The 15,526-nt window shown below is 38.8% G+C and overlaps 1 protein-coding gene across 4 annotated transcripts in view; it reads left to right on the forward strand.

The window, feature by feature from the left end:
• Positions 1 to 15,526, forward strand: part of LOC112864795 (complement factor H) — a 102,911-nt gene that overhangs the window by 44,949 nt on the left and 42,436 nt on the right. For all 4 annotated transcript variants that reach the window (XM_086694821.1, XM_086694823.1, XM_086694822.1 and 1 more), the window contains 2 exons: positions 5,581 to 5,775; positions 6,415 to 6,591. In XM_086694821.1, coding sequence (XP_086550947.1) covers positions 5,581 to 5,775; positions 6,415 to 6,591 — 372 coding nt within the window. The remainder of the gene's footprint in view (positions 1 to 5,580; positions 5,776 to 6,414; positions 6,592 to 15,526) is intronic.

Consider the following 15,526-nt stretch of genomic DNA (forward strand, 5'->3'; position numbering starts at 1 on the left):
ATTATTTTTAACTCTTTATCACTTATTTTAAGGTAAATCACTTATTTTCATGCAGTTAAAGGCTTTTTTCCTGTGGTTTTATCTTGTTCTTTCAGTTTTAACATATTCCTCTTTTTCTTAATTTTCCTTGATTCTCTGTGGTTGGCTTCTGTGCATTGGAAAAAATAGCCACCTCTGCTAGTCTTGAAGGAATGGTGTCACTTAGGAGATAATCATTATTGTTCAACCCTAGTAGCCTAGTTCGTGGATGTCTCTCAAGTCTTGTGATTGTATAATTAGCCAGTGTTATTTTTAGTGGCTCCCAGTAGTTGAGAGTTTGTCAAGACCTGACAGTGTCCCAGAAGGAAGGGTCTCAGTCAACACCTAGATTTAGGCTGATTGGAAGCCAGGCCCTCAGGCAGCAAAGGTTAAACTATGCAAATATACCCCTTTCAAGGGAAGACTGGGAGATGTCCACTCCTTCTGAACTGAGCAATGGAGTGATAGCCAGTTCAGAATTGTTTCTTTTATCTGCCATCATCTCTTTGAATTCATGAACACAAGCCCTGGTAGCCACCGAGGCAGGAGATCAAGGGGCAACACCTGGACATCTATCACAAAGCCCAGGGCACCAGATGCAAAAACTGGGCACCAGATGTGTGTATAAGCACCCTTCTAGGAGATACCAACACTCTGGAATGCAGCAAAAACATAACTGTGGTCTCTGGAGGTCTCTGGAGAGGATTACAGTTGGCCCTTAGTTGTCTGTTTAGTGAAAAGTCTGTTTCTCAGGCCTCACCTATGAAGATAGGCTAATAGACCTCTTTCACATAAAACATATATTCTTTAGTCTCCTACCTCTCTTCTGTGCACTGGGTGGTATCTGGTTGAGAACTTTCTCCATTTGTGACAGTCCTGTGGGACCCACAATCATAAGCACAGCTGGTCACCAGAGCCAGGCAGTCTAGAGGTAAACCCTGGCTGGCTGACACAGAAGCCAGGGTGCCATAGAAAAGTATAAGCTCCATTCCTAGAGATACCTTTGACCTAGAGGGAAGCAGAGGAATATCACAAAGATGGCCTCCAGTGGCTTCTGTCCCCAGAGAACACCTAAGTAGGACCCTAGATGTGTGCCAAACCAGAAGTCTGCTCCTCAAGCCAAAACTCCAGGAAAGGCCAACAGGCATTTCGTAGAAATATTGAGATTATAGTTCAGTCTGTAGCTACAGTGTGCCTTTGGTGTGGTTGCTAGCCCTGAACTGTCTCTGCATTTCTTTTTTAAATTTTTTTTTTTTTTTCAACGTTTATTTATTTTTGGGACAGAGAGAGACAGAGCATGAACGGGGGAGGGGCAGAGAGAGAGGGAGACACAGAATCGGAAACAGGCTCCAGGCTCTGAGCCATCAGCCCAGAGCCCGACGCGGGGCTCGATCTCATGGACCGTGAGATCGTGACCTGGCTGAAGTCGGACGCTCAACCGACTGTGCCACCCAGGCGCCCCTGTTTTTCCATTTCAATGTGTCTTCTTCAACTTCTTTCATAAGCTTTCTGGTTTGTTTGTTTTTTTGTTTTTTTTTTCAGTGTACAGATCTTTTACCTCTTTGGTTAGGTTTATTCCTAGGTATTTTATCGTTCTTGTTGCGTTTGTGAATGGGTTCAATTCCTTGATGTCTCTTTCTCTTGCTTCATTATTGGTATGTAGAATGCAACCAATTTCTGTACATTAATTTTGTATCCTGTGATTGTGCTGAATTCATGTATCAGCTCTAGCATTTTTTTGGTGGGGTCTTGTGGGTTTTGCTTATAGACTATCATGTCATCCACGAAGAGTGAACGTTTCACTTCTCTACCAATTTGAATCCCTTTTATTTCATTTTGTTGTCTGATTGCTGAGGCTAGCGATTCCAACACTATGTTAAACAACAGTGGTGAGAGTGGACATCCCTGGCGTATTCTTGATCTCCGGGGGAAAGCTCTCTGTTTTTCCCCATTGAGGATGATATTTACTGTGGGCATTTCATGTATGGCTTTTATGACGTTAGAGTATGTTCCTTCTATCCCAACTTCCTTGAAGGTTTTTATTAAGAAAATGCTTTTTCTGCATCTATTGACGGGATCATATGGTTCTTATCCTTCTTCTTTTAAGGTAATATATCAAGTTGATTGAATTGCAAAAATTGAACCAGCCCTGCAGCCTAGGATGAATCCCACTTGATCATGTTGAATGATTCTTTTAATATAGTGTTAAATTTGGTTTGCTAGTGTCTTGTTGAGAATTTTTGTACCCATGTTCATCAGTACCATGTTCAGTACCATGATCAGTACCATGTTCATCAGATATTGGCCTGTAATTCTCCTTTTTAGTGGGTTCTTGTCAGTTTTGGAAATCAAAGTAATGCTGGCTTCGTATAATGATCCTGAAAGCTTTTCTTTCATTTTATTTTTTGGAACAGCTTGAGAAGAATAGGTATTTAAGTGTCTGGTAGACTTCTCCTGGGAAGCCATCTGCCCTAGGACTCTTATTTGTTGGGCAATTTTTGATTACTGAGTCAATATCTTCTCTGCTTATGGTTTGTTCAAATTTTCTATTTCTTCCCTTTTGAGTTTTGGTAGTGTGTGTGTGTCTATTACTCTTATGTGTCTACCCTTTTAGGTTAAGGCCCATTTGTCCCTAGAGGTGTTCAGAATTCTCTTTTTGTCTTTGTATTTTGCCAGTTTCACTATGATATATCTTGGTGTTGACCTGTTTTTGTTGATTTTGAAGGGAGTTCTCTGTGCCTCTTGGACCTGGATGCCTATTTCCTTGTCCAGATTAGGGAAGTTCTTAGCTGTGATTTGTTCAAATAAAATTTCTGCCCTTTTTCTCTCATTTCTTCTTCTAGAACTCCTAATGATATAGATATTATTTCGTTTCATTGAATCACTTAGGTCTCTTATTGCCCTTTGTGGTCTAGTAATTTCCTTTCCATATCTCATTTGTAGCATTTCTTAAATCATTGTGTCTATTTCTTACGTCTTTAATCCCTGCAGCAATAGATTCTCTGCTGTTGTCTATGCTTTTTTCAAGCCCAGCTATTAGTTGTATGACTGGTATTCTAAATTCTTGTTCAGATATATTGTTTATATCTGGTTTGAGCAATTCTCTGGCTGTCTTCCTGGAATTTCTTTTCAGGAGAATTCTGTTTCATCACTTTTGCCAGGTTTGTGTCTCTTATGTGTTTTAATGGTTTGTTATCTGTCCTGCACCAACGAGAACTACTATATTAAAAAGGGGTCATACACTGGCCCAGGGCCTGGCCTTTCAGGAAGTGTTTTTAGAGTGTGTTGCATGCACTCTATTGTTGCGTCTTTGGCTGCTCTACCCCACTCGTTTGTCTTCTACAAAGCTTCTCCTTAGTCATACTGGTAGAATGTTTAGACCATTGTTAGACAAATCAAAGAAACTATAAGGGTTAATCCAGTGAGAGCAAAAGGAAAATAAAGATGGAGATATAGAAAAGGTGTAAAAAAAATAGAATAAAAATGCCTGATTAAACAGACACAGAAACAGAAAAAGCAAAAAAAAGAAAAAATACATATATATAATATATATATTTTTATAATATATGTAATTTGTATTTATTAATTTATTATTTATTATTATATTGTTAATTTATTATTATTTATTATTAATTTATTAATATGTAACATAAATATATTTTTATATGTATAAAACACGTGTTATATATGTATATATATTGACAAAAAATCAAATCAGAAAGTTTAAGCCTGATTCCAGAGTAAAAAATGAAGAGGTAGAAAGAAAAATATAGAAAAGAGTAGAGAAGGAAAAAAAAAAAGAAAAGAAAATGGCAACACAGTAATATATAATACCACAGGATAGTTGTCTGTTTGTATGTGGGACAGGTGACTGTGCTGGTCTGGAGGAGAGGCCCTCTGGTTCACCCAGTATCAGTCCCACGCCATTAGATAAGTAGTTGCCATCCACTGAGGGGTGAGATTTTGTGTAAGTGGGTCGGCCTCCACAAGGGGCCACTATTCTGTTCCCTGAAGCCGCACCATGCTGGTGATGGGGAGAAAAATGGCAACACCCAAATCTCTCCTCCCCGGACTGGGTGTCTTAAACCATGCTGTTTAGGCAGCCCTCACAACGTAGCTCAGGCAGGTGTTTTGCCCTGTCCCACAGTTCCCCCATGCCTCTTAGGTGCTAGGCTGGGATTCAAAACCTGGTGTCTTAAAGGACCCAGCACCAGTTCTAGGATAGTGCTGCCCCACCCTGCCCATATGGCAGGCACATGCAGGGTCTTTTAACCTTGGGGAGGCAATATACACTCTTCCACAGTACTCAAGGGAGGGGACTATTCTCCCCACTGTGCCCCTGAGATGGGATACTACACTGGGGCTGGCTCCCCTCCCCACAAGTGCATGCACGTGGAAGCAGATTTCTTCCATAGGATGGCACACACTTTTGAAAACTGCAGTCTTCAGCTCCTAAGGCTGTTCGCAAAGTACGCTAGCAATCTCCCTAGATTTCTCATTTCTAGTCCGTGGTCTGGAAGGGTTTTCCTCTTGTCCTAACACAATACCACAATCCACAGTTTCTCTCTCTCCTTTTTGTCTCTCCACAGAGGGGGAACCCTTCCCTCCGGGCCCATAATGTTTTATCTCCCCCAATTCGCATAGACACACCTCTGTCCCGTCAAGCTGTCTCCCTCCACCTGTGCAGATTTTTTTTTATTTAAAAAAAATTTTTTTTTCAACGTTTATTTATTTTTGGGACAGAGAGAGACAGAGCATGAACAGGTGAGGGGCAGAGAGAGAGGGAGACACAGAATTGGAAACAGGCTCCAGGCTCTGAGCCATCAGCCCAGAGCCCGACGCGGGGCTCGAACTCACGGACCGTGAGATCGTGACCTGGCTGAAGTCGGATGCTTAACCGACTGCGCCACCCAGGCGCCCCGCCACCTGTGCAGATTTTTCTGTCACTCTGCAGATAGATTTCCTGGGTGTTCCAGGTGTTCTGACCTCAATACAGCTGTTTGAGGGAGGAGGGAAATCTTTGTCCCTCTACTTCTCCACCATCTTAACTCCTAATTGATACACTTTGAAACACCTAATAGGTGGATAACCAAAGTTGTTCTGAAATCAGACCACCAGGGTTCAAATCTCGCCTTGACAATTTTACAGCAATGTATTTAAGTTCTTTAAAACTTAATTCCTGCAAATCCAAACACTGAAGTTTGCCCAAGGTAGAATGATTGTTAAATGACACTCATATTTATGTATCATGATGAAATTCATCCAAGGATAAAGGGAAAAGAATCTAACTCTTCAAAAAGCAGTGGAGAAAAATACTAGAAGATAACTTAAAAGGAATAAGACTAAATGAACACTTGATCTCAATATTGAAAGCTTCAAAAATGTGGTGGAAAAAATCTGAAATTTATAACTTTTCTTGTCCTAAAAAACCTGATGCAATTAATGAAATAATGCTAATAAGAGGATAGAATTCACCCATGAAACAATTCATTTTCGATTTGATTTTTTATTAAGGCAAAACATTATTTATAATGGTTTTGTTTGTTTTGTTTTTCTTCCAAGGGAATCGTTGTGATTTTCCACAAATAAAACATGGTAGTCTATACTATGAAATTATCTATAGACGAGACTTTCCAGTACGTGTAGGAAAAAAATATTGGTATTCCTGTAAGACCAATTTTGTGACTGCTTCACAAGAGCCCTGGGAATATATTCATTGCACAAAAGAAGGATGGTCACCAGCAGTACCATGCCGCAGTAAGTCAACCGTTATAATTGTATATGTATAAATAGTTCACATCCTGGAGGGAGCAGACATGTAAGTGAGTACAATTAAGACTACTATGACAAAAAGGCGACCAAGGGATGAATTTTATGAGCAAAAATACCAAGATGAGGTTTTCCTTTTATGAGGAACTCTTCCTAAAATCTTATTAGAGATAAAGTTAGAGGTTTTTTGAAAATACCGATATCATTTACCCATACCTTAATTATAAATACTGAAAGTAAATAGTATTGACTATTGATTTTTTTCTTTTTCAACATTTGGTATTAGCTTTATTTTTGGATACTTATGCATTATAGTTTAAATGTTGTACAAATAATTTTTTTTTAACGTTTATTTATTTTTGAGACAGAGAGAGACAGAGCATGAACGGGGGAGGGGCAGAGAGAGAGGGAGACACAGAATTGGAAGCAGGCTCCAGGCTCTGAGCCATCAGCCCAGAGCCCGACGCGGGGCTCGAACTCACAGACCGCGAGATCGTGACCTGAGCTGAAGTCGGCCGCCCAACCAACTGAGCCACCCAGGCGCCCCTACAAATAATTTTTAATTTGCTATTTTCACTGAATTTATGGGTTTAAAAATTTTTTGTTTATTATTTTTATGATTTTTAGGACAATGTATTTTCGATCATTTGAAAAATGGAGATAACCCAAAACGAGGAGTAAAATACGTACAAGGTGAATCTGTAAGGGTTAACTGCCATGCTGGCTACAGTCTTCAAAATGAGCAGTCTGTGATGACCTGTACAGAAAGTGGCTGGTTCCCTCCTCCCGAGTGCATTCTTCTCAGTAAGTAAATGGTCTCAGATCTCAGTATATTTATGGTTTTCTAACCCTCATCTATATTAACTGTGAAAAAATATTTATATCAACTTCCTTATTTCCACCAATGAATCTACTTAGTTTTATTTTTTCCAAGAGTGTGTGAGTGGATATACACATTTTTGATACATATATATAGCAAAATAAATGTCTAATGATAGGCATTAGTCAAGAAAGCAGTAATGGAACTACAAAGAAGTAACCTGTATTAATAGGGTGACACCAGCAATGGAAGGAGGAAGATGTGACAGAGTAGGGGGATCCTAGGCTTGCCTCATCCCATAAGGATAACTATCAAATCATCCTAAATACCCCCGAGATTGACCTGAAGACTGGCAGAACAGATTCCACAATTAAAGGTACAGAACAGGCCACATTGAAGAAGTAAGATGTACAGAGATGCAGGTTTCTCTCCCAAACTGAGAAGAAATGGACTGTGGCCACTGAGGTGGTAAGGGAGTAGTGGTCACAGAGAGGGTGAAAGACAGACTGACACACAGAGGAACACACAGGAAAAACAAATCCCCATAGAAATTAGCTTGGAAAGGGAGAGGGGACAAATTTTGTGAGTTCCTGCAACCAGTGAGGCTTAAAGCCTGGGGTTTGAAAGGTCAGTGTGCTTGGGTCTGGAAGAGATCAAAGGGCATTGGGACTGCTCTTGGAGATAAGGCAAGCAAAGAGCCTGTGGACATACAGCATGGAAACAGCAATCTGATGAGCACTTGGAGCACACAGTGGGGAGGTTATTTGCTCATCCTGGAGCATGTTGCAGAAAGGGAGCATTCACAGAGACCCCTCTGAAAACAAAGGAACTGGCAGGTGCCATTTCCCTCTCCCGCCCTTCAACATTAACACAGGGTCAACTGTGGGAACCAGCACAGGGCTCACACTTGCTATCTTACTTGCTTACACCAAGCCCTATGTCCCTATGCTCTGGTGGAACCACCCTTCCCAGTCACACTTGCCTCAGTCCCAGAGCAGGCAGCCCCAACCACAAAAGACCAGATCAAATCCCAGCCCAAACTGCATCTCCCAACTTGGGAGGTTTTTTGTTTGTTTGTTTGTTTTGTTTGTTTGCTTTTGGCAGGGGGCAGGGAGGTGGGGCTGGATTCCAGCAGCAATGTTGAGAAGTCTCATTTCACAAGCAGACCAGAATACACCAAGTTAAAACTTACCACATTCAGGCAAGGAACCAAACACTGCCCACAACAGGCAAAGAGAGCCTCTGCAGATGAGTGACCGGAAAGATAAAGCAGTCAGGACACAACAGCAGTGTGCACATAGCATACATTGGAGACACTCCCTGAAGTGCCAGGCCCTGGGGAAACGGGGTCACAACACCCCAGGGCATGACAGAACCTCTTTTTCATAAGGCCATTACCCTCAGGAACAGGAGAAGTAGCTGACTTTTTTAACACAGAAAAGTAAGCCAAGAAACTTAGACAAAATGAGAAAACAGAAGAAATTGTCCCAAATGCAAGAACAGTGCAATGCCACAGCCATGGATCTAAGTGAAACAGATATTAGTAAAATACCTAATAGAGAATTTAATGTAACAAATCTAAAGATACTGGACTTAAGAAAAAAAATCCAAGACATGGGTGAAACCCTTAATACAGAGATAAGGAATAACACAGCAGAGATAAAGGGCTCAATAAACAAAATCAGAAACACACTTGGTGGCATGAACAGCAGGCTGGAAGAAGGAGAGGAACAACATAATGGCCTAGAAGACAAAGCAACAGAAAGTTATCAAGCTGAACAAAAGAGAGAAAAGAATTATGCGAAAAGAGAATAGATTTATGGAACTCCATGACTCCATCAAACATAACAACATTCATTGTAGAGGAGTCCCAGAAGAAAAAGAAAGAAAAAAAAGGGACAGAACATTTATTTGAAGAATTAATAGCAGAAAACTTCCCTAATCTGCGGGGGAGGAAACAGATATCCATATCCAGGAGGCACAGGGAACCCCCAAGAAAATAAACAAAAGCTAACCCACAGAAACATATATATTGTAATTAGATTGGCAAAACATAGGGGTATAGAAAAAAATTTTTAAAGCAGCAAGACAAAAAAAAAAAAAAAAAAGTGCCATACAAGGGAAAACCCATAAGGCTCCTAGGGCATTTTTCAGCAGAAGCTGAAATAATAAAGGGTACAGTCCAACAAAAAGATATAATGATTGTAAATGTTTATGCACCCAACATGTAAGCTCCCCTATACATAAAAGTTAATAACAAATAGAAAAGAACTAAACATTCATAATAAATGATAGTAGGGGATTTTCACACTTCAGTTACATAAATGGACAACATCATTTAAACAGATAATCAACAAGGAAACAACGGCTCTGAATGACACACTGGAACAGATGGATTTAACAGATATTTTGAGAACACTGCATCCTAAAACAGCAGAATACACATGCTTTTCAAGTGTATGTGGAACATTCTCCAGAATGGGACACATATTAGGACATAAAACAAGCCCCAACAAATTAAAAAAGGTCAAAGCGATACCATGCATCTTTTCTGAACACACTACCATGTAACTAGAAGTCAACCACCAGAAAAAGTCTGAAAAGAGCATAAATATATGAAAGTGAAGTAACATGCTAATAAACAATGAATGGGTCAACCAGAAAATAAAAGAAAATTCAAAAAACCACATGGAAACAAGTGAAAATGAAAACACCACAATTAAAAACCTTTGGGATGCAGCCAAACTGGTTCTAAGAGGGAAGTTTGTAGCAATACAAGTCTGCTTCAAGAAGCAAGAAAAGAATCAAATAAACAATTTCACTTGACACCTGAAGAAGCTAGAAAAGCAACCACAAACAAAAGCTAAGAAAAAAAAAACAGAAGGAAAGAAATAATAAGGATTAGAACAGAAATAAATGGGGGTGCCTGGGTGGCTCAGTCGGTTAAGCATCTGACTGTGAGTCAGGTCATGATCTCACGGTTTGTGAGTTCAAGCTCCATGTCAGGCTCTGTGCTGACAACTCAGAGCATGGAGCCTGCTTTGGATTCTGTGTCTCCCTCTCTCTCTGCCCCTCCCCTGCTCACACTCTGTCTCTCTCTCAAAAATGAATTAACTTTAAAATGTTTTAAATCAAAGAAAGAAATGTCATAGAAACTAGAAAAACAATAGAGCAGATCAAAGAAACCAGGAACTGGTTCTTTGAAAAAATTAATAAGTGATAAACTGCTAGCCATACTATCAAGAAGAAAAGATAAAGGACCCAAATAAGTAAATCACAAGAGAGGAGAAATAACAACCAACACCACAGAAATTCAAACAATTATACAAGAATATCATGGAAAACTGTATGCCACAAAGTCGGTAATCTGGAAGAAATGGATAAATTCTTATAAACATAAACCTACCAAAACTGAAACGGGAACAAATAAAAAAATGAACAGACCAATTAACAGAAAAAAAAAAAAAAAAGGAATCCGTAATCAAACACCTCCCAACAAACAAAAGTCCAGGACCAGATGAGTTCACAAGTGAATTCTACCAAACATTTAAAGAAGAGTTAATACGTATTCTTCTCAAACTATTCCACACTTGATCTTAGCCAGAAGTCCGAGAAGCAATCTTCTTAAACTATTCCAAAAAGATAGAAAAAGAAGGAAAACTCCAAATTCATTCTATGAGGCAGCACTACCCTGATACCAAAACCAGATAAAGAAACAAGAAAAGGGAACTGTAGGTAAATATTTCTGATGAATATAGATGCAAAAATCCATAACAAATACTAGCAAACCAAATCTAACAAAACATTAAAAAATTATTCACCACATCAGTCTTATGCACGGTGATTTATTCCTGGAGTCCAAGGATGGTTCAATATTAACAAACCAATCAATGTGATATATCACATCAATCAAACCACATCAATAAAAAAAAAGGATAAGAACCATATGATCATTTCAACAGATGCCAAAAAAGCATTTGGCAAAATATAACATCAATTCATAATAAAAGCTCTCAACAAAGTAAGTTTTGAGGGGACATACCTCAACATAAAAAAAGGCCATACATGAAAAACACACAACTAACATCATCCTTAAAGGGGAAAAACAGCTTTTCCCCTAAGGAACAAGACAAGGATGTCTACTCTACCATTTTTATTCGAGATAGTACTGGAAGTCCGAGCCACTGCAATCAGACAACAAAAAGAAATAAAAGGCATCCAAATCAGTAAGGAAGAGGTAAACCTTTTACTATTTACAGATGACATAATATTCTATATAGAAAACCCAAAAGATTCCACTGAAACCTGCTAGAACTAGAATGAATTCAGAAAAGCTGTAGGATACAAAATCAATGTATAGAAATTTGATCCCTTTCTATATATTAATAATGAAACAGCAGAAAGAGAAATTAAGAAAACAACCCATTTACTATTGCACTAAAAATAATAAAATACCTAAGAATAAACCTAATCAGAGAGGTGAAAGATCTGTACTCTGAAACTATAAAACCCTGATGAAAAAGAAATGGAAGATGACACAAAGAAATGGAAAGACATCCATGTTCATGGACTAGAAGAGCAAATATTGTTAAAATGTCTACACAACCCAAAGCAATCTACACACTCAATGCAATCCCCATCAAAATACCAACATTTTTTACAGACCTAGAACAAACAATCCTAAAGTTTGTATGGAACTACAAAAGAACCTGAATAGTCAAATCAGTCTTGAAAGAGAAAAGCAAAGCTGGAAGCATCACAATTCCAGACTTCAAGTTATATTACAAAGCTATAGTGATCAAGACAGTAAGGTACTGGCACAAAAATAGACACTTGGACAAATGAAACTGAATAGAAAACCCAGAAATAAATCCATAATTATATACTGAATTAATCTTCAACAAAGCAGGAATGAATATCCAGTAGGAAAAAGACAATGTGTTCAACAAATGGTACTGGGAAAACTACACAGCAACATGCACAAAATGAAACTGAACCACTTTGTTGCACCATACACAAAAATAAATTCAAGGTGGATTAAAGACCTAAATGTGAGACCTGAAACTATAAAAGTCCTGGAAGAGAGAGAGCAGAAGCAGTAACTTCTCTGAAATCAGCCACAAACTTTCTAGACAGATCCCCTGAGGCAAGGAAAATAAAAGCAAGAATAAATAAATAAAAATAAAATAAAAAATTATTAGAACTACATTAAAATAAAAAACTTCTGCACAGCAAAGGAAACAGTCAATAAAACTGAAAGGCAACCTGTGGAATGGGAGATGTTATTTACAGATGGCATGTCTGGTAAAGAGTAGTGTCCAAAATATGTAAAGAACTTATAAAACTCGACACCAAAAACCAAATAATCCAACTAAAAAAATGAATGGGAGACATGAACAGACATTTCTCCAAAGAAGACATACAAAGGACAACAGGCACATGAAGAGATACTCATCATCACTTATCATCAGGGAAATGCAATCAAAACAACAATAAGATATCACCTCACCCTTGACAGAATGGCTAAAATCAACAACACAAGAAACAACAGATGTTGGTGAGGATGTGGAGCAAGGGGTACCCTCTTGCAATGTTGGGAATGCAAACTGGTGCAGCCACTCTGGAAAACAGTATGGAAGTCCTCAAAAAGAAAAATAGACTTGCTGTATGATCCAGCAATCATACTTCTGGGTATTTACCCAAAGAATACAAAAAAACACTAATTCAAGGGGATATATGCACACCTATGTTTATATCAGCTTTCTTTCCAATAACCAAGATATGGAAGTAGCCAAGTATCTATTGATTGATGAATGAATAAAGACGAGTGGTGTGTGTGTGTGCGTGTGTGTGTGTATACATACAGAGAGAGAGAGAGACTATTATTCAGCCATGAAAAAGAATGAAATCTTGCCATTTGCAACAATATGTATGGAGCTGGACAGTATAATGCCAAGTGAAATGAGTCAGTCAGTGAAAGACAAATACCATATGATTTCAGTCATATGTGGGATTTAAGACAAATGACAAATTGGGAAATGTGAGAGTGAGATAAACCAAAACAAACAAACAAAAAAACCAAAACCAAAACAAACAAACAAAAAGACTCAACTATAGAGAACAAAGTGATAGTTACCAGAGGGGAGAAAGGTGGCACAGGGAACAGGTGAAATAGTGATGTCATTATGAGCACTGGGTGAGGTATGGAATTGTTGAATCACTGTATTAAACACCTGAAAATAATATAACACTGTATGTCGACAAAAATATAAACACAAAATACATACATACATGAAGTCAATCTAGAAAAAAATAGAGTGACACCAGCTAGATGTCAGAACACAAGTTTCAGTTCTTCCTGGCCAAGATCACAGTTTTGACAATCACCCACAGAAAGAGCATTTTTGTGGGAGTCTGGGAATCTAGCAGAAGTTTTTGCACACTTTGACAGCAAAAAGATCCAAGAGTGGGTGCACTGAAGAGGATGAATGGAACATTTTTTTTCTTATCTGAGTCACTCCTCCCTGAAAGGGGTACAGTTCAGTGCCAAGAGAGACCCATTCAGCCTGCAATTTCTCCACAGGGGGAAAGTGTGTGAGTGATCATCTGGCTTCTTCAACTGCATGGGTCACTGACCAAAAGGCCCATTTCTTTCTAACTACATCCAGAATACTGAAGTGATCTTCATGAGTGAAGGGAATGAGAAAAGTTTGGACCACAACAGTCAGGGCTCAGAATTCCTCAAGGGACAAAGACTCTACTAACCACTTTGCAGACTACAGTCAGTAGCCTACCCACTAGCCACTGGGATGACTTGGGTTCAGATCTTGCTCACCTGGTGGCATCCCCCAACATTCTGCATACCTGCTATCCACTGGCCAGCTCCTTTTGTATATTCCCCAAAGGTAGTGAGTGCAGGAGTTTTCAAATGGCTAGTGAACATACTTAGAAATTCAAACTGACTCCACAGATAGAGTAAAAAGAATGTACTTGACCATTCAGCATTACCTCCAGGAAATCAAACAGAAAGCTGTCAGGACCCTGACTAACTCTGCAGGATTGAAAAAAAGGCATACCATCCAAAAATTCCCTCTTAAATCGTAGTAAGACATACTGGAAAAATGTATCCATTAAAAACATCTTCAAAAAGCCTCAGAGGGGCGCCTGGGTGGCGCAGTCGGTTAAGCGTCCGACTTCAGCCAGGTCACGATCTCGCGGTCCGTGAGTTCGAGCCCCGCGTCAGGCTCTGGGCTGATGGCTCAGAGCCTGGAGCCTGTTTCCGATTCTGTGTCTCCCTCTCTCTCTGCCCCTTCCCCGTTCATGCTCTGTCTCTCTCTATCCCAAAAATAAATTAAAACGTTGAAAAAAAAATTAAAAAAAAAAAAAAAGCCTCAGAATCCCTAACAAGTATGACAGAAAGTATTTCTCTGCCAACGTCAGGAAAGACCAAAGGAAGTGAGACCTTCTTCAAAGGCAAAGGCAACAATGCAAGACTTTAAGAAACATGAAAAATCAAGGAAATATGACATCACCAAAGAAACACAACACTTTTCCAGTAACTTACCCTAAATAATGAAGATTTATGATTTTCCTGATAAAGAATTGAAAACGGTAGCTTTCAGGAAGCTCAGTGAGCTATAAGAAGACACAGAAAGAAAATCCAAAGAAATCAGGAAAATGAGGTAGAAATTATAAAAAGAACCACACAGAAATTCTATAACTGAAGAATATAATGAATGAAAGGAAAAATACAACAAAGAGTATCAACATCAGATCTTATCAATCAGAAGAAAGAATCTATGAAGTAGAAGAGAGGTCATTTGAAGTCTTGTAGTCAGAGGAGAAAAAAGGAGAAGGAATTCCAGAGAAAGCCTATGTGAATTATAGGAGACTATCAGAGGAGACATTGTAGGCATTATGTGAGTCCCAAAAGGAGAAGAGAGAGAAAGGGACAGGAAGTTTACTTAAGGAAATAATGGCTGTGAATTTATCAATCTGGGAAGAGATACGGACTATCAAAATCAAGAAGCTCATTAATTCCCCCAAACAGATTCAACCCAAGGAAATCATCTCTAAGACACATTACAATAAAACTGGCTAAAACCAAAGAAAAATAATTTTGAAAGCAGCAAGAGAGAAATAAATACCTCACATACAAAGGCAGTTCTATGAGAGGTCTTTATAGTGATAAATGCCTACAGTAAGAAAAAGAAATGATCTCAAATATACAACCTAACTTTATACATCCAAAAACTAAAAAGAAGAGGTCACTTGGGTAGCTCAGTTGGGTGAGCATCCAACTCCTGATTTGGGGTCAGATCATAATCCCAGGGTCACGGGTTTGAGCTCTATATTGGGCTCTGCACTTGAGTGTGGAGCCTACTTAAGATTCTCTCTCTCCTTCTGCCCCTCCCTGACTCATGCTCTATCTCTCTCTCTGTCTCTCTCTGTCTCTCTCTCTCTCTCTCAAATAAAATGAAAAAAAAATGTATTAAAAAACAGTAGAACAACCAAGCCTATAATTAACAAGCTGGGAAATAACAGAAATCAGAGCAAAAATATATGAAATAAAGACCAAAAAAATAAACATTAATACCTATTTTTTTCAAAACAGAAACAAACTTGATAAGCCTAAGTTGACTAAGAAAAAAGAGAGATCAAATAAATAACATGAGAAATGAAATTGGAGACATTCAACTGATGCCACAGAAATGCAGATGTTCATAAGAGACAACCATAAACATTTACACACCAACAAATTGGATAACCTAAATAAATTGATAAATCCCTGGAAATAGAAAACTTACAAGACAAAATCATCAAGAATAGAAAATCTGAACAAACCAAACCAGTAACAAGGAACAAGAGTGAATCATTAATTTAAAATATCTCTGCAGGGGCGCCTGGGTGGCTCAGTCG

Source organism: Puma concolor, chromosome E4 (genome assembly GCF_028749965.1).
Source record: "Puma concolor isolate L17-30 chromosome E4, mPumCon1.1.hap2, whole genome shotgun sequence".
Lineage (NCBI taxonomy): Eukaryota > Metazoa > Chordata > Mammalia > Carnivora > Felidae > Puma > Puma concolor.